This window comes from Eriocheir sinensis, chromosome 11 (assembly GCF_024679095.1).
Source record: "Eriocheir sinensis breed Jianghai 21 chromosome 11, ASM2467909v1, whole genome shotgun sequence".
Taxonomy (NCBI): domain Eukaryota; kingdom Metazoa; phylum Arthropoda; class Malacostraca; order Decapoda; family Varunidae; genus Eriocheir; species Eriocheir sinensis.
This window is the reverse complement of record NC_066519.1, coordinates 6,163,770-6,191,395: the sequence shown is the minus strand read 5'-3', so window position 1 is coordinate 6,191,395 and position 27,626 is coordinate 6,163,770. Positions and strand designations below refer to the sequence as shown.

General features: G+C 47.2%; 1 protein-coding gene across 1 annotated transcript in view; it reads left to right on the top strand.

Moving 5' to 3' along the window:
- The window catches only part of LOC126996803 (ammonium transporter Rh type A-like), a 120,450-nt gene that overhangs the window by 28,937 nt on the left and 63,887 nt on the right, over nucleotides 1-27,626 (top strand). The window contains exons 3-4 of the mRNA XM_050857665.1: nucleotides 2,682-2,832; nucleotides 4,244-4,382. Coding sequence (XP_050713622.1) covers nucleotides 2,682-2,832; nucleotides 4,244-4,382 — 290 coding nt within the window. The remainder of the gene's footprint in view (nucleotides 1-2,681; nucleotides 2,833-4,243; nucleotides 4,383-27,626) is intronic.

The window sequence follows — 27,626 nt, the reverse complement described above, 5'->3', positions numbered from 1 at the left end:
TTATCCAAATAATTTTCCGATCAAGGAAGCGGCAATAGGTAATATAGCAGCTAATATATTACCACACCGTCTCGATGTCAATATAAGTCTTTTCTTATGGAGAGGAGTTTTCTTTCTAGCTATGGCACGTATGTCCTCCCGATAGTTACGTAATTTCTTGATAACTTTGCTATTGAGGGTGAGGTGCTTCTTTAACAAATTCGAAAATATTTCAGATATACAGTTCAATTGTTCTCGAGCTACTTGCTTAATAGCACGGTTTCTATCTTTTACTTTTAATTTCTTCAAAAGTAAGACAAAGTTTTTGTGTGCACTGAGGAGTGGTGTCTTTTTACGCATTTTCTACAATATCATCAGCGTCAATCCAGCTGTTGAATGAAGTGGGGTATCCCAACCACGATACAAAATACTGCTTTTTTTCCTTTAATTTTTCGTGAACGCAATATTTTAATATCGTATGACTCAGGCAGAGCGCTTAGGACGAGCTCTGGCGCGTAGAATATCACCTGTATTGGTTCTCCAGACAAATCTTCTAAGAGATAAGTTCTTGGGCGATTCTTGTGTTTAAGTGATTTTATGCGAAAGAGCTCGTGAGTATTTTGCTGCGCGTATCCTCTATGGAATACAGAGGAACGAGCACTTCCAACAAGGCGAACTATTTCCCCAACTGCCAGTCGAGGACTGATGGAAAACGCTGGTTGCTTCGGGTTTTTATACACTGCGTGGAATTACCGTTTGATTGCAGATGGGTCTTTTAAGTTATGAATATCAATGGGAGTTTGTTTGTTCTTCAGTCCAGAATGGGGCGAGCGGCTGTAGGCATTGACCATGTTTTGCAGCTGATCAAAATATCTTGAAGAATTTTGAGACGTGATGAACATTTAGATGCGTGCTTTCAGTGTACGAATGGCCCGCTCTGCCAAGGCTGCTTTGATCTCACTTGAGTACACACTTTTCAGCTTAATGCCCCGGGAACATAAATAGTTTCTTACTTTTCGATTCCAGAATTCTGTGCCCAAGTCTGTGTTTAATCTTCGTAAGCCTTCAGAATCTTTATTTTCCACCACCTGCTTAAAGGCCATGAGCATAGTATTTGCGTCCTTATTCCGACACGGGACAACTTGCATATATCTAGAAAACACATCTATGCATACTAACAAGTAGCCTATGTTATTATTTTCCTTTCTTATATGTCTCACGTCTGCTAAATCGGCAGCCATGATTACTTTGGGTTTTGAGGATATTATCTTTTGCCGGGGAAATTCTTTAGTCGGTAGCTTATGCAATGTATATGTTTTATTGCTTCTCAAAAAGTTGAATACGTCATCTCGTGTTATTGCCGGATTCATACTTTTTGCTTTCTTCCATAATTTCGCCTGAGAGCTTAAACCATAGGGATTCAGGAGTATTTATACCCAAATCAACAAGAAGATATCCATAAGGACGTGAATATACAGCATATTTATATATATCTACAAACTTGTTTGCCTTCTCTTTTCCGAATATTTGTCTGCCCAGAGTGTGAATTTGAGATAAATCGCGCTGTCTTAACAAGAGGAAATGAGAACAGTTCAGGCTAATATTCCTTGCATGCTTTCCACCCATATATAGATTTTGAGTGATAAATATGCATGAAATATCGTTGTGCCGTCCGCGAGTAAAAGCATCAACCACAATTTTGTTCCTTACAGCATCAATGAAAATATCGTCAAGTTCAAACAATGTCCCTCTCTGATCAAACGTATCTTCGTTGGCAATTGGATCAATTATTTCAGACGACACTATAACTTTAGGTCCTATTTCTTTATTTCTTTGAAGAGGATGAGACGTTAAGCCACATATGACAGTTTTTTTTAACTTTTCATGATACTTCAGTATAAGCTGCTGTACAAGTTCCGATTTTCCAGAGTTGCTATATCCTGCGACTATTATGCGCGCAGGGTATTGGAAAATATCGAGAAGGTTCTCTGAATATGTCTCAGCCATAGCGGAAACTATTAATGATGGTAATTATTAAAGTATGATGCTTATATAGCACAGAATATGTGTGTGTGTGTGTGTGTGTGTGTGTGTGTGTATACAACAAGAACAACAACAACAACAACAACAATAGCAATTACCCTCACTTTGTGTATGCCCCCCACTTCCGTCACCCCCCCCCTCGCTGACCGCCCTCTGACCGTCCTACCCCCACTCCCGTCACCTCCCCCCGCTGACCACCCTTTCTTCCGTCACCTTCCCCCGCTGACCGTCCTACCCCCGCTCCCGTCACCCCCCGCTCCAGTACCCCCCGCTTTCGTACGCTTGCCCGAGAGGGGGGGGGGGTAGGGCATGTGAAAAAGTGAAAGATTGGGGGGGTAGGGGGGTTCCAGCTACCCCCTCTTCCGTCACCCCCCCGCTGACCCCCCAACCCCCACTTCCGACATCCCCCCCCCTGAGGCTACCCCCACTTCCGTACATTTGTTACTACTCTTCTCCACCCGAAACTGACCTCTTTTCTGGCCTCTCGTTATTTTATATATTTTTGTTTGTTGTTCAGAGCAGCATGTAGTTGACATTTTTGTTTGTTTTAGTTTTTTTTGCCCTTGAGCTGCCTCCTGTACTGTAAAAAAGAATTTCATTCCCATATCTTAGTGGTTAGTGACACACAACGCAAAACTCAAACCTCCTTTGCTCCACAGGCTGCTGAACGCGGGGTTGGTGACGATGGGCACGTGCATCGCCGAGGGTGCCGTGGTGGGGGCCGCCTCGCCCCTGCAGATGGTGGTGGTTATGCTGCTGCACGTGCCCCTCCATGTCCTCAACCACCACCTCGCCTCCACTGTCTTCAAGGTGTTACTGTACTGTAACTCGGTTCAGCACCCGGCCCGGCTTAGGTTTGGTTAGTTAGGGAAGGGGCGGGAAGGGAAGGGAAGAGAAGGGAAGGGAAAGGGAAAGGGAAGGAAACGGAAGGGAAAGTTAGAGTAAGATTCATATATATCTGGCAGGTACTTTTTGCCGACTAAAACACTGAGAATAATCAGAAGAGGAGTACGTGGTTAGTTTGTGAGCCACGAGCCGCGCGTCACCCACGGCTCAGCGACACGGGGAGGTGCCCATCACGCAGACACTCCAGGAATACGAGAGAGGGACACAGTGGATGGAGAAGGGGCAAGGGAGGGTGTGGAGGCTAACAAAGAGGAGCTGGAGATAAAGGAAATGGAGGAATGGAGGAAGAAGTGGCTGAGTGAGGGTATGAAGGTGGAGAGAGAATGGGCGAGGGAGCAGGGGAAGGGGGGCGAAGAGAAATTACTAATTTTACTTTGATTTTACTATTCAAATTTTACTATTGGCCTAATTTTACTATTGGACTCTAGGTCTCCTGGGCCAAGGCCAAGGTACAGGTCCTTAGACTTTATAGGCTTGCTAGAAGAAACATTACAGTCTGTTCATGTGTGCCTGTAGGAAGGACACTGATATCTTGGAAAATTTCGCACACCCTTGTGGTGTGATGCAAAACAACGGCGGGTCTTGGCTTGGCCCACGGTATTATAGACTCGCTCAACACGAGTAGGCTATATAGCGCTGTCGATACCTGTGCAAAAGGACAAAGATTCGGGTCGTCAGGTGGCTTGTGTTTCCTGTCTTACTTTATGATTGTGAGGTATGGATACTGAATAGTGACTTGAAGAGGCGGATTGATGCCTTTGGTAATAACTGCTTGCGCAAAATCATGAGATATCGCTGGAATGACTTTGTGTCAAACCAGCGATTACTTCGTGAGAATAATTCGAGGCCTATTACCTGCATAGTCCGTGAACGCCAACTCCGGTTACACGGGGATGTGGCACCCTACCCAGAAGTCGGCCCTGCTTCCTGGGTTGTTTCTGTAAGAGGTAATCATAAATGGTGGAGTCCAAGGGGGCACCCACAAAGCACATGACTAGAGCAAATCGATGGATCCTGCTGAAATGCACTTGGTGGATGCCTGTAAAGAGACTTGCTCGGAGGAACCACCAGGGAAGTCCTTTTAAGATGGGCGAGGGAATGAGGCCCCCGATATGTCCCTCTGATTAACTGATTGATTGATTAGCTAATTTGCCTGCTATCAGCAGCGCCTTATGAAGACTAGCCGGGCTTACCAAACTTATTGGGACGGCGAGTGCTTAGGCAGCGTGTTTACATATGTTCAGTATGCAATATCTTCTGCAGCGCCTAAAAGTGACCTTATAATAGTACTTATTTATGTGATTGTGTGCGGCAGAGTGTCGACGTCGGCGGCTGCGTCAGCGTTCACGTGTTCGGCGCCGTGTTCGGTGTGGCGGCGTCCCGGGCACTCTCCACACACTTGCCCGAGGCCACGCCGAGACCCTCCCGTGCCTCCCAAGTGACTGCCCTCGTCGGTGAGTGATTCAGTTTGTTTTGTTTACACTGGCCGAATACTGAGACCATGTCGGCAATATGCACCCCTTTGCTCTCTCCCACCTCTCATCTCGGCCCGTTCATTATTACGTGAACTTTAGTTTACAACGTTCAAAACTTCAGTAATCTTTTCAGTGATGTTTGATGTTCGATATTGTATACCTTGGCCGAATCCTGAGAGCACTTCGGAAGCATGCCCCCCCCACCCCCCCCACCCCAACCCCCAACCCCCTTCTTGGCATGTTAAATATTACATGAGCTTAATCTTATAATGTTCCAAACTTCAGTAATGCATCCAGTGAGTCTTAATGAATGAGTTTGTTTACACTGCAAGAATATTCAAAACACTTCGGATACATACACCACTCCCTCCCTCCCCCTCTCTTCTAAGCATGTTGAATATTACATGATCTTTATCTTATAATGTCCAAGACTTCAGTGCTGTTTTCATGGATTCAGCTTGATTTTGTTTACACTAGCCCTGGGATCTCCTAACTATGGTCCGGAGGCATATTTACAAAAGGTTGTTAAGATTTTGTCGAGCGGAGCCTAGCCCAACCCCTTGCACTGACGTCACGCGTTGATATCTCCTGATTGGCTGCTGCCTCCCTCCTTCCCCTCTCTGCCCCCCTCCCTGCCACTCTCCCTCTGCTTTGCCCTCTCGCTCTCTCCCTCCCTCTTCCCGCATATATTGTGCTTTGTGTTTTTTTCTATTATTCAACAAGTAGCTCCTCTTCGTCTTTTTCCTTTTCCTATGACTCTCTCTCTCTCTCTCTCTCTCTCTCTCTCTCTCTCTCTCTTAAATACCTCAGAGAGAGAGAGAGAGAGAGAGAGAGAGAGAGAGAGAGAGAGAGAGAGAGAGAGAGAGAGAGAGAGAGAGAGAGAGAGAGAGAGAGAGAGAGAGAGAGAGAGAGAGAGAGAGAGAGAGAGAGAGAGAGAGAGAGAGAGAGAGAGAGAGAGAGAGAGAGAGATTGAAACGAGAGGGAAACGAGACAAAGGCAGAGAGAGAGAGAGAGAGATAGAGACAGAAGCAGAGAGGCAGAGAGAAAGAGAGACAGAGAGAGGCAGAGACAGAGGCAGAGAGAGAGGCAGAGAGAGACGCAGAGACAGAGGCAGAGAGAGGCAGAGTAAGGCAGAGACAGAGGCAGAGAGAGAGGTAGACACAGAGGCAGAGACAGAGGCACAGAGAGGCAGAGAGAGAGGCAGCGACAGAGGGAGAGAGAGAGAGAGGCAGCGACAGAGGGAGAGAGAGAGGCAGAGACAGATGCAGAGAGAGAGAGGAAGAGACAGAGGGAGAGAGACAGAGGGAGAGAGAGAGAGGCAGCGACAGATGTAGAGAGAGGCAGAGACAGAGGCAGAGAGAGAGAGGCAGAGACAGATGCAGAGAGAGAGGCAGATATACAGATGCGGAGACGGATGCAGAGACGGATGCAGAGAGAGAGACAGATACAGATGCAGAGAGAGAGGCAGAGACAGATGCAGAGAGAGAGGCAGAGACAGATGCAGAGAGAGAGGCAGAGACAGATGCAGAGAGAGAGGCAGAGACAGATGCAGAGAGAGAGGCAGAGACAGATGCAGAGAGAGAGGCAGATATACAGATGCGGAGACAGAGGCAGAGACAGATGCAGAGAGAGAGAGGCAGAGACAGATGCAGAGAGAGAGGCAGATATACAGATGCGGAGACAGAGGCAGAGACAGATGCAGAGAGAGAGAGGAAGAGACAGAGGGAGAGAGAGAGAGGCAGAGAGAGAGAGGCAGCGACAGAGGGAGAGAGAGAGAGGCAGAGAGAGAGAGGCAGAGACAGATGCAGAGAGAGAGGCAGAGACAGATGCAGAGAGAGAGGCAGAGAGAGAACCAGAGACAGAGCCAGAGAGAGAGGCAGAGACAGATGTAGAAAGAGAGAGGCAGAGACAGATGCAGAGAGAGAGGCAGAGACAGATGCAGAGAGAGAGGCAGATACAGAAGCAGAGACAGAGGCAGAGAGAGATGCAGAGAGAGAGAGGAAGAGACAGAGGGAGAGAGAGAGAGGCAGAGAGAGAGAGGCAGCGACAGAGGGAGAGAGAGAGGCAGAGACAGATGCAGAGAGAGAGGCAGAGACAGAGGCAGAGAGAGAGGCAGAGACAGATGCAGAGAGAGAGGCAGAGAGAGAGGCAGAGACAGAGCCAGAGAGAGAGGCAGAGACAGATGCAGAGAGAGAGGCAGAGACAGAGCCAGATATACAGATGCAGAGAGAGAGGCAGAGACAGATGCAGAGAGAGAGGCACAGATGCAGAGAGAGAGGCACAGATGCAGAGAGAGAGGCAGAGAGAGATGCAGAGAGAGAGGCAGAGACAGAGGCAGACAGGCATAGACAAAGGCAGAGAGACAGAGACAGAAGCAGAGAGAGAGGCAGAGACATATGCAGAGAGAGAGGCAGAGACAGAGACAGAGAGGCAGAGACATAGGCAGAGAGGCAGAGACAGAAGCAGAGAGAGAGGCAGAGACAGATGAAGAGAGAGAGGTAGAGGCAGAGGCAGAGAGAGAGGCAGAGACAGATGCAGAGAGAGAGGCAGAGACAGATGCAGAGAGAGAGGCAGAGACAGATGCAGAGAGAGAGGCAGAGACAGATGTAGAAAGAGAGAGGCAGAGACAGAGACAGAGAGAGAGGCAGAGACAGATGCAGAGAGAGGCAGAGAGAGAGGCAGAGAGAGAGAGACAGAGGGAGAGAGAGAGGCAGAGACAGAGAGAGAGGCAGAGACAGATGCAGAGAGAGAGGCAGAGACAGATGCAGAGAGAGAGGCAGAGACAGATGCAGAGAGAGAGGCAGAGACAGATGCAGAGAGAGAGGCAGAGACAGATGCAGAGAGAGAGGCAGAGACAGATGCAGAGAGAGAGGCAGAGACAGATGCAGAGAGAGAGGCAGATATACAGATGCGGAGACAGAGGCAGAGACAGATACAGAGAGAGAGAGGCAGAGACAGATGCAGAGAGAGAGGCAGAGACAGATGCAGAGAGAGAGGCAGAGACAGATGCAGAGAGAGAGGCAGAGACAGATGCAGAGAGAGAGGCAGAGACAGATGCAGAGAGAGAGGCAGAGACAGATGCAGAGAGAGAGGCAGAGACAGATGCAGAGAGAGAGGCAGAGACAGATGCAGAGAGAGAGGCGGAGACAGATGCAGAGAGAGAGGCAGAGACAGATGCAGAGAGAGAGGCAGAGACAGATGCAGAGAGAGAGGCAGAGACAGATGCAGAGAGAGGCAGAGACAGATGCAGAGAGAGAGGCAGAGACAGATGCAGAGAGAGAGGCAGAGACAGATGCAGAGAGAGAGGCAGAGACAGATGCAGAGAGAGAGGCAGAGACAGATGCAGAGAGAGAGGCAGAGACAGGGGCAGATATACAGATGCAGAGAGAGAGGCAGAGACAGATGCAGAGAGAGAGGCAGAGACAGATGCAGAGAGAGAGGCAGAGACAGATGCAGAGAGAGAGGCAGAGACAGATGCAGAGAGAGAGGCAGAGACAGATGCAGAGAGAGAGGCAGAGACAGATGCAGAGACAGAGGCAGAGACAGAGGCAGAGAGAGAGGCAGAGACAGATGCAGAGAGAGAGACAGATACAGATGCAGAGAGAGAGGCAGAGACATATGCAGAGAGAGAGACAGAGACAGATGCAGAGAGAGAGGCAGAGAGAGAGACAGATACAGATGCAGAGAGAGAGGCAGAGAGAGAGGCAGAGACAGAGGCAGAGAGAGAGGCAGAGACAGAGGCAGAGACAGAGGCAGAGAGAGAGGCAGAGACAGATGCAGAGAGAGAGGCAGAGACATATGCAGAGAGAGAGACAGATACAGAGGCAGAGACAGAGGCAGAGACAGAGGCAGAGACAGAGGCAGAGACAGAGGCAGAGAGAGAGACAGATACAGATGCAGAGACAGATACAGATGCAGAGAGAGAGACAGAGACATATGCAGAGAGAGAGGCAGAGACATATGCAGAGAGAGAGACAGATACAGATGCAGAGACAGAGGCAGAGACAGATGCAGAGAGAGAGACAGATACAGATGCAGAGAGAGAGACAGATACAGATGCAGAGAGAGAGACAGATACAGATGCAGAGAGAGAGACAGATACAGATGCAGAGAGAGAGACAGATACAGATGCAGAGAGAGAGGCAGAGACAGATGCAGAGAGAGAGGCAGAGACAGAGGCAGATATACAGATGCAGAGAGAGAGGCAGATATACAGATGCAGAGGCAGAGACAGATGCAGAGAGAGAGGCAGAGACAGATGCAGTGACAGAGGCAGACACAGAGGCAGAGACAGGTAGAGAGAGAGGCAGAGACAGGTAGAGAGAGAGGCAGAGACAGATGCAGAGAGAGAGGCAGAGACAGGTAGAGAGAGAGGCAGAGACAGGCAGAAAGAGGGAGAAATAAAGACAGTGAGAGAGGCAGAGAGAAGCAGAGAGAGAGAGGCAGAGACAGAGGCAAAGACAGAGGCAGAGAGAAAGGCAGTAGCAAAGGCAGAGAGAGAGGCAGAGGGAGAGAGGCAGAGACAAGGGTAGAGAGAGAGGCAAAGACAGAGGCAGATAGAGGCAGAGCTAGACAAAGGCATAGAGAGGCAAAGACAAAGGCATAGAGAGAGGCAGAAACATAGATAGAGAGAGGCAGAGACAGAGGCAGAGAGAGGCAGAGACAGAGGCAGAGAGAGGCAGAGAGAGAGAGAGAGAGAGAGAGAGAGAGAGAGAGAGAGAGAGAGAGAGAGAGAGAGAGAGAGAGAGAGAGAGAGAGAGAGAGAGAGAGAGAGAGAGAGAGAGATTTACATAGATAGATTTACATAGAAAATCAGACCACACAGACCCCATGGTCCAGACTTGGTGGTCTGTCCTTAAACCTAAGTGATTTTACATTAATCAGAAGACTCCAAAACGTTGCATTTCTACTCTAGTTGATATTAAGTTGAAGGAAGTGACGGTCGAGCTTATTTTTGAAGGAGTCAATCGTGTTACACTGGACCACTGATGATGGGAGCTTATTCCATTCTCGCACTACATCGTTGGTGAAGAAAAATTTGGTGCAGTCTGAATTTACTTGTCTACATCTGAGTTTTACGCCATTGTTCCTCGTGCGCAAAGTGTCATCGATCATAAACAATGTTGATCTGTCTACATTCGTGAAACCATTAAGTATTTTAAAACATTCGATCAGTTTTCCTCGGAGGCGACGTTTCTCAAGAGAGAACATGTTAAGGGTAGAAAGCCTTTCTTCGTAGGATTTGTTGCGCAAGGAAGGGATAATTTTCGTTGCCCGACGCTGAACACCTTCTAATTTAGCAATATCCTTTGCATGGTGGGGAGACCAAAACTGTACAGCATATTCCAAGTGGGGTCTGACTAAACTGTTGTAGAGCTGGTGTATTACATCTTTATTCTTAAATAAAAAGTTTCTTTTAATGAAGCCCAACATTCTGTTCGCTTTATTTGCTGCATCGATGCATTGCTGTGAGAATTTGAGGTTTGACGCGATTTTGACCCCCAAGTCCTTGACGCATTGAACGCTTTTGAGTTTAACGCCGCGCATTTCGTAATCAAACTTCTTATTCCTCGTTCCAACTTGAAGGACCTGGCACTTGTCTACGTTAAAGGGCATCTCCCATCTATCCGACCAAGTTGAAATTTTGTGCAAATCCTCTTGGAGGCTTTGCCTGTCTTCGTCAGTGAGAACCGAGTTACCAATCTTTGTGTCGTCTGCAAATTTACTAATGCGGTTATTGAGTCCAACATCCACGTCGTTGATGTAAATAATGAAGAGCACTGGGCCAAGAACTGAGCCCTGAGGGACGCCACTAGTGACCGGCGCCCACTCTGAGTTAAATCCGTCAATCACTACTCGTTGTTTTCTGTTGCTCAACCAATTCGCGATCCATTGGTTTACCTGACCGTCAATACCTATTTGCTTTAATTTGTAAAGTAATTTATGATGCGGGACTTCATCAAACGCTTTCTGAAATCAAGATAGACTACGTCCAGTGATTTGGTTACGTCATAAACAGTGAAGAGGTCGTTATAAAAGGTTAATAGATTTGACAGGCAGGATCTTTTGTTTCGGAAGCCATGTTGTGAGTCCCCAATTAATGAGTGGCTTTCAAGGTAACTCACAATTTTGTCTCTAATTATGCCCTCAAGTAGCTTACCTACAACCGAAGTTAGACTAATGGGCCTGTAATTACCTGGTACTTTTTGTCTCCTTTCTTAAAAATCGGTGTCACGTTAGCCTTTTTCCAATCTGAAGGGACAATGCCTTGTCGCAAGGACATATTGAATACGGTTGTGAGGGAGGAGAGTATTTCGCTCTTTGTTTCTTTCAGCAGAGTTGGATATACTTTATCAGGTCCAGGACTTTTATTTGTTTTAAGTGATTTGAGGGCTTTAAGGACTTCATCGGGTTTTATTTCAAAGTTAGACAATGCATGCTCGGGATTTACATTAGTACTGGTGTTGGTGGTGGTGGTGGGAGGACTGTTATTATTAAACACCGAGGAAAAGTAATTATTTAATAGGTTTGCAACGTGTTGGCTGTCAGTCACTAGTGCACCGTCGCTGTTTGTTAAAGGTCCAATTCCACTTCTGATCGCCTTTCTGTTGTTTATGTAACTGAAGAAGGATTTCGGATTATTTTTACAGTTGGCTGCAATATTTTCTTCATATCTACGCTTTGCCTGATGCACTAATCTTTTACTCGTCGCCTTGCATCATTGTAAAGTCTAATGTTTTCGGGCGTGCTTTGGTCTTTCTTTAACCTGTAAGACAATTTTCTCTCCTTGACTGAGTGTTTAATTTCGCTATTAAACCACGGTGGACTTTTATTAGTGTTAATTCGCTTCTCGCACAAGGGTACAAATGTGTCCTGCTGAGTGAGTAAGTGATTTTTAAAGTTTAGCCAGGCGTCCTCTGCATTGCCGTCATCTGATAGTTGCATATCTATTAGTTTTCGTCGGATTTCTACGAAGTTGGCTCTTTTGAAATTGGGCACCTTAACTTTATTTTCAGTCACCGATGTTTGAGCTCTAATGTCAACGCGCACTAGTTTATGGTCGCAGGAACCGAGGTGTTCTCCTACCGTGACATTACTGACTAGGTTATCTTGGGTCGCTATAACAAGGTCAAGTATGTTATTTTGTCGAGTTGGTTCAGAAACCATTTGGCTTAGATAATTTTCCTCTAGAAATTCGATCATTCTATGGGACTCACCTTCTGTACCCGATAGTGTCGCCCAGTCGATATGGGGGAGGTTAAAGTCTCCTAGTATCAGTGAGTCGCTGTTATTAAGTGACTGCCTTAAGACGCTGTACATTTCAAGATCGCCATCAATTGATTGCCCCGGAGGCCTGTAAGTGACAGATATATTTAAATTGACTTTTGCAATGTTTACTCGCACGCACAAATGTTCAACGTTACTGTTTCTTGGTGTTTTGTCAGTAGGTTGCAAGTAGCTTTTGACAAAAAGGGCGACACCACCCCCTCTACGGTTTACACGATCATTGTTGAAGAATCTGTAGCCATCTATGTTGTATTCGGAACTTAAATCAATATTAGTGGTGTCGATAAATGTTTCGGTTATAGCAATTACGTCAAAGTTTTCTGTCAGAGCAAGACATCGCAGTTCATCAAACTTGTTTCTTAGGCTACGCGCATTGAAACTAAGGACTCTTAGGTTATCTTGAAGCTTGGTAATAGAGGTACTGGAGGGTTCAATGTTACGAGTCTGTTGCGGTGTATGGTGTCTATTTACACGGGCGGGATGGAAGGACGTGGCTGAGAGTCGTTTTTTGTTGTTCGGGCGTTACGTACGGCGTTGTTGAGGAGCCTTCCAAATCTGGCTGCCCCGATGGGGGACAGGTGTATGCCGTCTCTTTGGAAAAGTCTACTCTGGCCGTAGAAATCGTTCCAGGCGTTAAAGAATTCGACGTCAAGCTCTCCGCAGAGAGTCTGCAGGCGGTTGTTGAGGCTGAAGGCCTTACTGTAGAAGTCGCCCTCATCCCATGTCCGTGGTAGAATTCCTGAAATCATAATATTAGGGGATTTAGACTTATACTGCTGGATGAGCCTACGGTACTTGTCCAGCAGTTCCTCAGACCGGGTCGTGGTGACGTCGTTTGTACCTGTGTGGAGAACAAAGAGTGAGTCATTAGAGGCCTCAGCGGAGACCTCGTCCAGGGCAGCTGTGATGTCGTCAACACCAGCTCCAGGATAACAGTAGTTACGCCTACGACGGGGGACTCTGCCACAGAATTCAACCACCTGATGGCGAATCATAGAGTCACCGACCAAGAAGGTGCTCTGTTCCTCGTCCTCCTCCTCCAGTATGGCAAATCTGTTGTAGCAATGAGTAGGATAAATGGCTCTAGGGGCGGGTCTGGCTCCTCCTCACGGGGTGAAGCATTCAGCGTCAGCTCTACCGGTTCCTGTGACGTGCCTTCTTCGGAAGGTGGCTGGGCATCGAGTGCAGGTGAGGAGGGTGATGAGGCGTCCGTTGCAGGAGGGGCGACGATGTTGGCCTGGATAAACTCCTGCAAGGTATCAACAGTACTTGTTAGTTCGGTGATCTTCTTCTCGCCAGCCGTCAGCCTTTCGTCCTGTTGAAGGAGTCTCGTTTCCATCTGCTGTGTCAACAGGCAGATCTTGCAGACGGTCGATCGTCCTGAGAAGAAATGACCAGAGAAGTTTCCTGTGCAAGTCGAACATTTCTTTAGCGCCATCTTGGTAAGGAGGAGAGAGCAAGTGAGTAGTGTTTATCTATATATTTGCTTTGCTTTTTCTTTTTCGTAGGGCAGAGGGACGTGAATAAGCGAGAATAAGAGAGAGAGAGAGAGAGAGAGAGAGAGAGAGAGAGAGAGAGAGAGAGAGAGAGAGAGAGAGAGAGAGAGAGAGAGAGAGAGAGAGAGAGAGAGAGAGAGAGAGAGAGAGAGAGAGATATGGGAAGGCGTAGGAGGGAGATAGGGATGGAGGGAGGAAGAGGGCGAAGGAAAGGGGGGGAGAGAGAGAGGGTGGGAACGAGATAGGGAGTGAGGAAGGAGAGACAGAGAGGGGCAAGTGGGGGGGGGGGGCAATGGAGAGGGGAGGCGAGAGAAAAGGAGGAGCGAAACGCGAGGGACGAGAGGGAGAGACGCAGGTGATGAGGAGTACTGTGTCTCTGGGGAATAATCTGGTCAAGTCAGGTCAGGTAAGTCTGAACACCTGCGTAGGGATTGGCGTCGGAGTGGAATCTGGAAATATATAAAGAATGTGGCGGAAAGAGTGTAACACTGTGTTTTGTGTATATGTGTATATATGTTTTACAGGGCGCTACGGCGAGAGGGTAGATACAGGCAGAGAGAGGTAGTAAAAATAAGGGCAACACTTAGTCCTGTCCAGCGAAGCACGTGGTCGCACAGCAAACAGCACACCTCTGCAGGCAGCTAACTCGGTTGACAATAAGCAGTACGCAGCACGACGCGAAATAGCACACGGCACACAGCACAGCAAGATTTACAGTACAGTTCAGTACAGCACACGAGGGTGGAATCGCAAGCGAGAGAGGTCACGGAAGTGGGAGCGCGTGCGGTTTGACCTCTCGGAGAGAGAGAGAGAGAGAGGCAGAGAGAGGCAGAGAGAGGCAGAGACAGAGGCAGAGAGAGGCAGAGACAAAGACAGAGAGAGAGAGGCAGAGAGAGAGGCAGGGACAGAGGCAGAGACAGAGGTAGACTGAGGCAGTAACAGAAGCAGTGGCAGAGAGAGGCAGAGACAAAGGCAGAAAAAGAGAGGCAGCGACAGAGGCAGAGAGAGAGGCAGGGACATAGATAGAGGGAGGCAGAGACAAAGGCAGAGAGAGAGAGAGAGAGAGAGAGAGAGAGAGAGAGAGAGAGAGAGAGAGAGAGAGAGAGAGAGAGAGAGAGAGAGAGGATAAAGACGGAGAGGAGCTACTTGTTGAATAACAAAAAAAAAAAGCACAATATAAGCTGGAGGAGGGAGGGAGAGAGCGAGAGAGAGCAAGGCAGAGGGAGAGAGGCAGGTAGGGGGCAGAGAGGGGAAGGAGGGAGGCAGCAGCCAATCAGGATATATCAACGCGTGACGTCACTGCAAGGGGTGGGGATAGGCTCCGTGCGACAAAATCCTAACAACCTTTCGTAAATATGCGGTCCGGAGGCCACATTCGGCCCGTCATATGATTTCATCCGACCCGCAGGTTGGAAAAAAAAATTCAGGAGCTAATTCCTTACCTTGATGCCAAAGCAAATGAAATTAGGCTCTTTCAAAATCCATTTTCCGCGCAGTGTTGCATCTCTTTTTATCTTCTACCGATATGTTCATGCTAACTGCTCTTCTGAACTTGCTACCCGCATGCCTGCCCCCCTCCCTCGACCCCGCTGCACTCGACTTTCTACTCTTGTTCATCCTTATAATGTCCAAATCACTTATGAAAAAGTTAAACTGTATCTTCATTCTTTTATCCCTTCTGGTGGTAAACTCTGGAACAGTCTTCCTTTGTCTATATTTCCTCCTGCCTATGACTTGAACTCTTTCAAGAGGGGAGTCAAGACACCTCTTGTCCCGAAATTGACCTCTCTTTTGTCCTCTTGTTCTGGTTACTTTTGTTGGAGCAGCGCCTGGCGGGCTTTTTGTTACATTTTTTGTTTTAGTGCTCTTGAGCTGTCTCCCTTGCTAAAAAAAAAATATTGACTGCTATTTTGAAAATGTTCCAAATCAGTTTCAAATGGAAACCATTGATCTCTAGGCAGATGCCAGATTTAAAGACAAGCATAAAGAAGGATATTTAATTGAGTTTTAAAAAATTTTGAAACCTTCTGTGTCCAAAATTTAAACATATTAATTGTAATTTGTGTCCATTTTTGGTACAACATACCTATGTAAACAAACATTTTCCAGAATGAAGTGTGTCAAATCTAACCATCGAGCAAAGTTATGATGAACATTTGAAATTAATCCTTATAATTGGCTCCTCAAATCTGGAACCTGACTTCAATCAGATTTTGACAAAAAAAAGGCACTATCGTCCTTCACATTAATGTGGTTGCATAAAAATGAAGACAGGCATAGTTTTTGGATTACGTTGATTAATGCCAACAAGTTTTGTGTTGAATATCTTCCATTTGTTTTACTTTAGTTTGAGTTCAAGCACCTCGTCGCCCGGCTTGAACTGTCGGTCCTGGGAGTTCAAGTCAAAGTATGTCTTATATTTGGCGGCGCTTATGTCTGCGTTTTCAGCGGCGATTTTCGCACAGTCCGCTAGCTTGTCCTTCAACTCTATAACATATTGGTAGCAAGATCGATCATCAGTAGTGAGCTTGTTATCCTCCCATAAATCGCGCAAGATCGAAAGCGGGCCACTTACTGTCCTTCCATACAAGAGCTCAAAGGCAGAGAATCCTGTTCGATCGCTCGGCATCTCCCTTAAGGCGAACAAAACAGCAGGTAGGTAGCGGTGCCATTCCCGAGGCTTGTCAGAACACAATTTTCGTAGAGATGCCTTGAGAGTCGAGTGGAACCTCTCAATCCTCCCGTTGCCACTAGGATGATAAGGCTTAGTAAAGAGTGGCTTAACTCCTATAAGCCTATGGAGTTCAGACATCATCTGCGAGGTAAACTGTGTGCCTCGGTTCGACAGGATCTCACGGGGAATACCCACTCTTGAAAATATTTCTAACAGTGCCTCAGCTACCGAAATGGAAGTAACTTCTTTTCGGGGGACAGCTTCAGGAAACCCTGTGGCAAAGTGTATGAGTGTTAGGATGTACCGGTGTCCTTCAGAGGTTGGAGGAGATAAGGGGCCAACGATATCAACAGCAACCCTTGAAAAGGGTTCTGTAATTATTGGGAGTTGTTTCAGGGGAGCTGGTTTCACTCTTCCCCTGACGGACATGCGCTGACACTTGTCGCACGACTGACAGAAGCTACGGATGTCAGACCACATACCTGGCCAGTAGAATTGTTCTCCGATCTTCATCCCCGTCTTGCGGTGCGAAAGATGGCCAGCTAGAGGACTCTCATGGGCGAGGGTTAATACTGCACGGCGGCATTCTGCGGGAACCACTAAATATCTCTTGCCAGGCAGGTTCGGACAATTTGACAAAAGGCAAATCCGGTAAAGTAGTCCTTCGGATACCTCATAGCTAAAAGTGCAACCCTTACAAGTGACATCTTGTTCACCATTGGCGGCCTTGTTCCGCGGGGCAACTAGAGTAGGACACACCCTCTGCAAATCAGAGAATTCTTTAGGTGTCACAGACAAAGGCTCGAGGTTTGAGAGTACCAAAGGGTGAATTTTCCGAGCGGCGGCAGCACGGGTCTGGACAGCAGCCACCTCAACTGGAATAGGAGTTACAGAGTCTTCGTAGATCTTGGTGTTGTCCGGGTCGTCAGGTGAACACACTCCTTCGACGTTACCCACCAAGACGCTGCAGTACTTTAGTGGGGCGCGAACAGCGTCGATCCAACCGTCGAAGTAGGGACAGCGAAGGAAACACCTTACCACCGGGAAGTCATCCGCTCGTCCTAAGTAGTCGAAGCAGCGAACGGTGTCACACTGAGAGACGTCCACGTCGGGCAGGGCTTCCGCTGACACTAGAATACTGGAGCATCCCGTATCCCGAATGATTGCTGACACCCTGGAGCCGTTGATGGTGCCCGTAGTGTAGTACTGTTGACAAGAAGGTTTAGAGAGGCAGGACGCGATCTTTACATTTCCCGGGGAAGAGTCAGATTTAGGCTTTTGTTTGAATAATGCAGGATTTTGAGGACAGTTTGGTCTAATGTGGCCTGGCTACCACAATTATGGCACTTATCTGAGGATGATTTCCTTGAAGTGGGTGGAGATCCCTTTGAAGACGATGGTTTGGTAGAGAGCGGCCGTTTGTTGGGCTGAGTCACTGAAGGGTACCTTGAATAGTAGCGGTGGGCAGAAACCCAGATATCGGCGCGCTTTACGGCTTCGTCTAGTGTGCGAATGTTGTTCTCCTTCAGGAACATCCGTAACTCAGCTGGGACGGAAGCCATAAACTGGTCAAGGATCATAAAGGACCTGAGATCCGAGAAGGAGAGAGTTACCTCGCTGGAGTCGAGCCAGTGATCGAAGTGTCGGACTAGAAGGGTGGAGAATTGTTGGAATGTTTCCCCGGCACCGAGTTTGGCTGAACGGAAGGCGCTGCGGTAGTGGTCGCTTGTCCGGTGGAAGTGCTGCAAAATGGATGCCTTCAGCTGGCTGTAGTCTTCTGTAACGTCTGCCGACAAAGAAGTATAAAATTCAGCCAGTTTACCGGTAAGCAAGCTTCCTAGGTAGATGGCATACTCACTGACGGCAATCTTGAGGAGAGAGGCGACTCGTTCGAAGCGAGTGAAATACGAAGCTATCTCTTCCTCTTCGCGATACACTGGTAGCTTGGGACGAGTGGCAGGGTCGGCGCCAAGGGGGACCATACCTTTGTTACCAGGTGCTTGAAGTTTAAGCCGCTCAAGGGCAAGAGCATGCTCCCTTTCCTTTTCCTTCTCTTCTCGCTCCTTTTCTTCCCTTTCTCTCCTCTCTTGTCTTTCACGCTCCCGCTCGTCCCGTTGGCGTGACTGCTCATCGGAGACGAAGTTCCTGAGGTCGTCCCCTTCGTAGCCCAACTGTCGTCCTAAGCTGACTAGTTCCTGAATTGACGACATCTTCAACGGAGTACTAATCAACAGAACAAGACAACAAAACACTATAAATGAAAACAGTTAAGCTGTTCAACCTTCTAATTAAATAAACACAAACAATGGAGACTACCAGCTCAAAAAAACGGGGTGAATTAAATCACCACCAAAGTGCACGAAACACGACCCAAACTAATGTGAAACATTAGGATGAAGGGGTCCAAGGTCAGAAGAGTTAAACTCTGCACCTGACAATCACGAGGCCCTGAACCAGAGTCATCTATGACGCACCTGGTTAGGCAAAGAAAGAGCATCACACAACAAAAAAACAGTCACCAAAACACTCACTTTGAGCCCGGAACAGCAAGTGGAGGTAGGGGACAATCCTGACCGTCAATGGTGACTGGGGTGGTTCATCTCGCCTCGAAGCACACGGAAGGGAGGAGGAATCCTGGCGAGGTCGTCACTTGTGAGGGACAGGGCCCAGGCGTAGTTAGGTGGAGGGGACGCCAGATCAAGTCCCTCGTTAGGCCTGGTATTCCTCAGCTTCCCTGGGTGCGTAGCGAGATAAACACTAGAGTCACTTTTACATTTAATTGCCTCCTCAACACTCACACACACGGGAGAAGTATAGTATTCCCGGTGTAGCGTCGTCCAGCGTCACAGAGTCCCGGTTGGAAAGGGCCAGGGGCCACTGGCAGGGTGGTGACGCGGCGGCGAGACGGTGTCGTGACGTGGGAGTTGGAAGGGCCCAGGGGGCACAAGTAGGATGGAGATGAGGCAGCGAGATGAAGCCACGACGTCCGATGAGGAGGAGAGCAATGACGGGGCAGCAGACTGGCAGGGCTCGTGTCAGCCACAACCCCGCTCGGCTGTGAGCAGAATGGGAGGCCGGTAAAGGTGTTAACGTCGGCTGAGTCCCAGGGTAGTCTCCCTCACACCTCCACGTCGGTCCTCCACATCACGTTCCTTCGAACCCTTGGAGGTATGGAGCAAGGTTCGAAGCGCGTTACCGCGGCCTTTGAGAGGATTAGCAGGGCTCGAAGTGCACCTTGCTGAGGTGAAACAAGGGTAAATAAGTAGTCTTCCCTCACAAAATCAATAAGACTGACGCTTCTTTATTTTTTCCTGTAGTCCGCAAAAATGTGCCAAATATAATGTGGCCCTCGTAGTGAAAAGTTTGAAGACCCCTGCACTAGCCAAACACTGAGAGCACTTCGGATATAATTATGTATCTCTCCCTGCCTCCTTCTCTCTTCTAGTCACGTTGAATAATACATGAGCAGCCTTTATGAGGTCCAGAAGTTCAGTAAAGTTCTCAAGGTTTCTTGATGCTTGATTTTGTGTACACTGGCTGAATACTGAGAGCACTTCGGATATATGCACCCCTCCCTCCCTCCCTTCTCTTCTTGGCACGTTGAATATTACATCCAATACATACAACGTCCAAAACTTCAGTCATGCTTCCAGTGAGTATTGATGTTTGAATCTGTTTGCACTGGCCGAATACTGAGAACACTTCGTATATGCACCCCTCTCTCCCTCCCATCTCTTCTTGGCACGTTAAATATGATATGAGCTTAATCTTGATGTCCAAAACTTGATAAATGCTTCATTGATTCGTGATTCCCTAATATATGAGTTTGTTTACACTGGCCGAATACTGAGAGCACTTCGGATATATGCATCTCTCCCTCCTTCCCCTCTCTTCTTGGCACGTTGAACATTACATGATTTTCTTTACACTGTCTCTCATTCGCTGCCCGCTCCTCACTGCGAGAGGTCACGGGGTCACGCGCTCCTCGCCACACGTGACCTCATTTACTTCTGCTCCCATCCTCGTGGATTGGGTTACGCTGTTTCAGACGTCTTTAGTACTCGCCGCTTGTTACAAAGTGTTGTTAGCCAAACGATTTGGCGATCCTGCTGTGCGCTAAGTACTGACTGCTGTACTGTGTGCTGTGAGCTGACTGTTGTGCTGGTGCTGTGCGCTAAGTCTGTGTACTGACTGTGAGCTGTGTGTTGAGTCTGTGTGCTGATTGTTGTGCCGTGTTGCTGTGCGCCGAGACTGTGAGCTGTCTACAGTACCGTGTGCTGTGTGCCATGAGCCGATAGCTTTGCGAACGACGTTGTGCTTCGCAGAAAGGATAAGTGTTTGCCCTTAATTTTACTACCTCTCCCCTGGATCTACCTTTTCGACGTAGCGATCAGTAAACATATATACACATATACACAAAACATTAGTGCTACACTCCGTCCTATTTATTGATATTTCCATATTCCACGTGGCAACACTCCACTCCCTTACAGGTGTAGAAAGCGTTCTGACCTGACTTTTCCCCAGAGACTTACTTAATCTCATAATTACCCCCTCACCTGCCACTCTCTCTCTTTCCACACTCGCTCTTTCGCTCCTCCTCTCTCGCTCCCCCCCTTCTCTCTCTCCCTCCCCCTATTTCGTTCCACCCTCTCTTTTGCTGGGTTCACACATGCACGGTTTGTGGTCACGGTGCCCTCCCGACACGCAAAAATGGTGAATCGGCAGTGTAACCGTGACTAACCTTGACATACCTTGGATTTCCGGCGCAGCATCGTAACCCCGCCGTGGAAAACTTTGGACGTCGGCAGTGTCTCACGATCATTTTGGTGCGAGCAAAATGCTCGTGGCTCAACACGACAACTGTCAAATGCCATGACTATCCGGGATGTCATCGGGAAGGGTCCGGGCTAGCACCTGGAGTCCGTCGGGAACGTCGGTAGGCCATCGCAAATAACCGTAACATTCCGCCGCTCAGCCACGGTATGATAACGTGTGCTGCGGACGCCTATCGACCTCATAAAGCTGTCGGGACGCTGCCGGGCTGGGCCCGTGACCTCCCAGCGCGCACATCACCATGACCCAGCGCTCTGACGCCTCCGTGTACGTGTTGCGGGTCGACGAGCTCCAGTTATCAGCCCCTGCAGCAGCCGAGATGGCTACGGAGCAGCCCCAGCCCCCCTGCAGGATGAAGGTACCGCTACCCAGACGCAAGAGGTAGCTACTCAGCCCCAGGAAAATGGAAGGAAGAAGGCCGCCACCACTCTCCTTGATGAGGCGGTGGAGATGGACCTGGGGAAGTGGCTGCAGGAGCACCCTTGCCTCTACAACAAGGGGCTCAAGGAATATAAAAACAAAGCCCTCAAGGACCGGCTTTACGAGGTCAGTTTGCTGCCACTAATGACCTAAGTAGCCTTGCCCCTCAATTAACACCTAAGCATCAGGTCCTATAATCCCCTTTCCTTAACCTGCTGTTGTGTTTGGCAGAGGGAAGGAAAAACATTTGTTCCTCAATCTATTTTATTCACATTCACACAGTGTCAGTATATTGAAAAATAACAAAATCATTCACATATTGGTCTAAAATATTATCTCAACAGTACAATATAAGCCTAAGTCTTTATTTTCAAATGTTTTTTATCATTGTCTGCATTCTTTCTTTCATCTTTTTTTATTTATATCAAGTATATATTTATAATGAATAGTAAAGTCTTGGATATTTTAAACACTAAAAAGAGCATTCACATGTTGATTCTTTTAAAACATAACAAAAGCATTCACATACTTAGTCAAAACATTATTTCGACAGTACATACATTTATCTAAATGTAAGTCATACTTTCTGATGGTTTTTATTATCATCTGCATTGTCATTCATTTTTTTATTCATATTCAGCATATATCGATACTGAAAAGTATAGTCTTTATATTCTGATCGTTAATTACTTCATGGGCACAATATGGTGAATAGTGTTCACAGCAACGCGGAAAGCATTCGAAAGGCTTTTGTAGGAATCAGCTGTTGCTAAGAAACGAAGTGTGATCGCAATACGTAGTCCTGGCTCAATGGGTGATCTCCTGAATGTTGTCTGCTTCTCAATGTGTGGGCCAACACGTGCAACAATCTCATTGAACAGGTCTTCATCAATCCTGAGGAAGTTTTTGTACAGCTCTGGATCTTCCTCTGCCAGTTCTTTCATGAGTGTGACATAATGACCCAAGATAGGCCGTCTCGTCAGGTAGGGCTTCACCCAAATCCTCTTCTTTTTCGACTTCTTTTTTGTCAGCTGTATCAGGTCCAGTACAGTTTTCTCTATGGCAAGACACTCCATGTTGTGCTTGTGCAGCATCAATATCCTGAGTTTGGCTAGGTCGCTCTCTTCCATGTTGTTGCGTTCACGAGGGACACTTGTGGACTGGTTCTAGTTCCAGGCAACGCCCCCTTTTTATACATCGGCAGAAATACCAAGATGCTACAACGGTTAGGCGCCGATGTCCGTGAAATACCGGGAAGGCACCTAGGCAAGTCCGTAACTTCATCGTTATCGCCGTGGGTGGGTCGTGGTATACTGGCTGTAACCTTGGTGATACACTATCATTTTCCGTGGCCGCCGTAAGTGGGTCGGGAGGGCTCCGGGGTGGGGTCACGAATGGTCCGGGAACGTCGTTCGCGTTCCGGCGTACTACCTTTGTACACCGTTGTACAGCCTCCACAGGGGTAATCCGGTGGTCAGAGCGTGGCCAGAGGTCACGGTTTAATCAACTGCTCTCCGGGAGGCCATCGTGGACCACAAATCGTGAATGTGTGAACCCAGCAATTCTCCCTCCACCTCCTTCTCCCTCTTCCTCCCTCCATCCCCCCCTCCCCCCCCTCCCACGCCTTCCCCTTCCATCTCTCTCTCTCTCTCTCTCTCTCTCTCTCTCTCTCTCTCTCTCTCTGTGCAGTGGTTTGCTGAGTGCCCTGTGCTGATATGTGCCACACCACACCTTGCTGGACACCTGTAAAACGCAATACACAAAAACACATTTCTCTCTCGTTCCTCGCGTTTCGCTCCTCCTCCCCTTTCCCCTCCCTCCTCTCCTTTTGTTTGTCCCCCCCCCCTCTCTCTCTCTCTCTCTCTCTCTCTCTCTCTCTCCTCTCTCTCTCTCTCTCTCCTCTCTCTCTCTCTCTCCTCTCTCTCTCTCTCTCTCTCTCTCTCTCTCTCTCTCTCTCCTCTCTCTCTCTCTCTCTCTCTCTCTCTCTCTCTCTCTCTCTCTCTCTCTCTCTCTCTCTCTCTCTCTCTCTCTCTCTCTCTCTCTCTCTCTTCCCTCTCTCTCTCTCTCTCTCTCTCTCTCTCTCTCTCTCTCTCTCTCTCTCTCTCTCTCTCTCTCTCTCTCTCTCTCTCTCTCTCTCTCTCTCTCTCTCTCTCTCTCTCTCTCTCTCTCTCTCTCTCTCTCTCTCTCTCTCTCTCTCTCTCTCTCTCTCTCGTACTCCCTAGAGCCATTTATCCTACTCATTGCTACAACAGATTTGCCATACTGGAGGAGGACGACGAGGAGCAGAGCACCTTTTTAGTCGGGGACTCTATGATTCGCTATCAGGTGGTTGAATTCTGTGGAAGAGTCTCCCGTCGTAGGCTTAACTACTGTTATCCCGAAGCTGGAGTTGACGACATCACAGCTGCCCTGGACGAGGTCTCCGCTGTGGCTTCTAATGACTCACTCTTTGTTCTCCATACAGGTACGAACGACGTCACCATGACCCGGTCTGAGGAACTGCTGGACAAGTACCGTAGGCTCATCCAGCAGTATAATTCTAAATCCCCTAACATTTTGATTTCAGGAATTCTACCACGGACGTGGGATGAGAGCGACTTCTTCAGCAAGGCCTTCAGCCTCAACAACCACTTACAGACTCTAAGCAGAGAGCTTGACGTTGAGTTCTTTAAACCCTGGTACAATTTCTACGGCCAGAGTAAACTCTTCCACAGGGACATAAGAACATAAGAACATAATATCGCTGTCCATGAATTTATCTAGTCTATTTTGAATGTGACAATTGTATTGGCACTCACCACATGACTATTCCACTCATCCACCACCCTGTTAGTAAACCAATTTTTGCCTATGTCCCTGTTGAATCTGAATTTATCCAGTTTAAACCCGTTACTAATGTCTCCTTATTAAAGCCCTTCATCCATTTATAAACCTCGATCATGTCTCCACGCAAATGCAAGTTTAACTGTTTGAGTCTTTCCTCGTATGGCAAGTTTCAACCCCTGAATCATCTTAGTCATCCTCCTCTGCACCGATTCTAACATTTTGATATCCATTCTATAGTAGGGTGACCAGAACTGAACCGCATAGTCAAGATGAGGTCTAACTAATGCTAAATATAGTTTGAGGAAGACTTCTGTTGCTTACGCTCCTTGAAATAAATCCTATTAGCTCGATTTCTAGCTTGAATGCATTGTGCCCTTGGACGGAGATCAGAGCTCACTAAGACCCCTATTCTCTCTCTCTCTCTCTCTCTCTCTCTCTCTCTCTCTCTCTCTCTCTCTCTCTCTCTCTCTCTCTCTCTCTCTCTCTCTCTCTCTCTCTCTTCCCTCTCCTCACTCTCTCGCTCACTCTCTCTCTCTCTCTCTCTCTCTCTCTCTCTCTCTCTCTCTCTCTCTCTCTCTCTCTCTCTCTCTCTCTCTCTCGGAATACACCTGTCCCCCATCGGGGCAGCCAGATTCGGAAGGCTCCTAAACGACGCAGTACGTGACACCCGATCAAAAAACGACTCTCACCCACGTCCCTCCACCCCGCCCGTGTAAATAGACGCCATGCATCGCAACAAACTCGTAACCTTGAACCCGCAAGTACCACCACCTCTATTACCAAGCCTCAAGATAACCTAAGAGTCCTTAGTTTCAATGCGCGTAGCCTAAGATCTGATGAACTGAGATGTCTTGTTCTGACAGAAAATTTTGACGTAATTGCTATAACCGAAACATTTATCGACACCACAAATATTGTTTTAAGTACATAATACAACATAGATGGATACAGACTCTTCAACAAAGATCGTGTAAACCGTAGAGGGGGTGGTGTCGCCCTTTTTGTCAAAACCTATTTGCAACCAACTGACAAAACACCAGGAGACAGTAACGTTGAACATTTGTGCGTGCGAGTAAACATTGCAAAGGTCAATTTAACTATATCTGTCACCTACAGGCCTCCGGGGCAATCACTCGATGCCGATCTTGAAATGTACAGCGTTTTAAGGAAGTCACTTAACAACAGCGACTCACTGATATTAGGAGACTTTAACCTCCCCCATATCGACTGGGCGACACTGTCAGGTACAGAAGGCGAGTCATATAGAACGATCGGATTTTTAGAAGAAAATTATCTAAGCCGAATGGTTTCTGAACCAACTCGACAAAATAACATACTAGACCTTATTATAACGACCCAAGATAACCTAGTCAGTAATGTCAGGGTAGGAGAACACCTCGGTTCTTGCGCTCATAAATTAGTGCGCGTCGACATTAGAGCTCAAACATCCGTGACTGAAAATAAAGGTGCCCAGTTTCAAAAGAGCTAACTTCGTAGAAATCCGACGAAAACTAATAGAAATGCAACTATCAGATGACGGTAATGTAGAGGACGCCTGGCTAAGCTTTAAAAATCATTTACTCACCCAGCAAAACACATTCGTCCCTTTGTGTGAGAGGCTAAGTAACACTAATAAAAGCTCACCTTGGTTTAAGAGCGAAATTAAACACTTAGTCAAGGAGAGCAAATTGTTTTACAGGCAAAACACGCCCGAAAACATTAGACTTTATCGTGATGCGAGGCGACGAGTGAAAAGATTAGTATGTCAGGCAAAGCGTAGATATGAAGAAAATACTGCGGCCAACTCTGAAAATAATCCGAAATCCTTCTTCAGTTACATAAACAACAGAAAGGCGATCAGATGTGGAATTGGACCCTTAACAAACAATGACGGTGCACTAGTGACTGAGAGCCAACACGTTGCAAACCTATTAAACAATTACTTTTCCTCGGTATTTAATACTAACAGTCCTCCCACCACTACCACCAACACCAGTACTAATGTAAATCCCGAGCATGTATTGCCTAACTTTGAAATAACAACCGATGAAGTCCTTAAAGCCCTTCAATCACTTAAAACAAATAAAAGTCCTGGACCAGCAAAGTATATTATACACTGCTCAAAGAAACAAAGAGCGAAATACTCTCCTCCCTCACAACCGTATTCAATATGTCCTTGCGACAAGGTCCTTGTCGCAAGGAGAGTATTTCGCTCTTGTCTTTTTGAGCAGAGTAGAAATAGAACTTCGAATTGGAAAAAGACTAACGTGACACCGATTTTTAAGAAAGGAGACAAAAAATTACCAGATAATTACAGGCCCATTAGTCTAACTTCAGTTGTAGGTAAGCTACTTGAGAGCATAATTAGAGACAAAATTGTGAGTTACCTTGAAAGCCACTCATTAATTGGAGACTCACAACATGGCTTCCGTAACAAAAGATCCTACCTATCAAACCTATTGACTTTTTATAACGACCTCTTCACAGTTTATGACGTAACCAAATCACTGGACGTAGTCTATCTTGATTTCCAGAAAGTGTTTGATAAAATCCCACATCATAAATTACTTTATAATTTAAAGCAAATAGGTATTGACGGTCAAGTACACCAATGGATCGCAAATTGGTTGAGCAACAGACAACAAAGAGTGGTGATTGACGGATTTAACTCAAGAGTGGGCGCCGGTCACTAGTGGCGTCCCTCAGGGCTCGGTTCTTGGCCAAGTGCTCCTCATTATTTACATCAACGATGTGGATGTTCGACTCAATAATCGCATTAGTAAATTTGCAGACGACACAAAGATTGGTAACTCGGTTCACACTGACGAAGACAGGCAAGGCCTCCAAAAGGATTTGCACAAAATTTCAGCTTGGTCGGATAGATGGGAGATGCCCTTTAACGTAGACAAGTGCCAGGTCCTTCAAGTTGGGACAAGGAATAAGAAGTTCGATTACGAAATGCGCGGCGTTGAACTCAAAAGCGTTCAATGCTAAGGACCTGCCGGTCAAAATTGCGTCAAACCTCAAATTCTCACATCAATGCATCGATGCAGCAAATAAAGCGAACAGAATGTTAGGCTTCATTAAAAGAAACTTTTTATTCAAGAATAAAAATGTAATACTTTCACTCTACAATAGTTTAGTCAGACTCCACTTGGAATATGCGGTACAGTTTTGGTCTCCCCACCATGCAAAGGACATTGCTAAATTAGAAGGTGTTCAGCGTCGGGCAACAAAAATGATCCCTTCCTTGCGTAACATATCTTACGAAGAAAGGCTTTCCGCCCTTAATATGTTCTCTCTTGAGAAACGTCGCCTCCGAGGAAAACTGATCGAATGTTTTAAAATACTTAATGGTTTCACGAATGTAGACAGATCAACATTGTTTATGATCGATGACACTTTGCGTACGAGGAACAATGGCGTAAAACTCAAATGTAGACAAGTAAATTCAGACTGCACCAAATTTTTCTTCACCAACGTTGTAGTGCGAGAATGGAATAAACTCCCACCGTCAGTGGTCCAGTGTAACACGATTGACTCCTTCAAAAACGAGCTCGACCGTCACTTCCTTGAACTTAATATTAACTAGAGTTGAAATGCAGCGTTTTGGAGCCTTCTGATTAATGTAGAATCACTTAGGTTTAAGGGCAGACCACCTAGTCTGGACCATGGGGTCTGTGT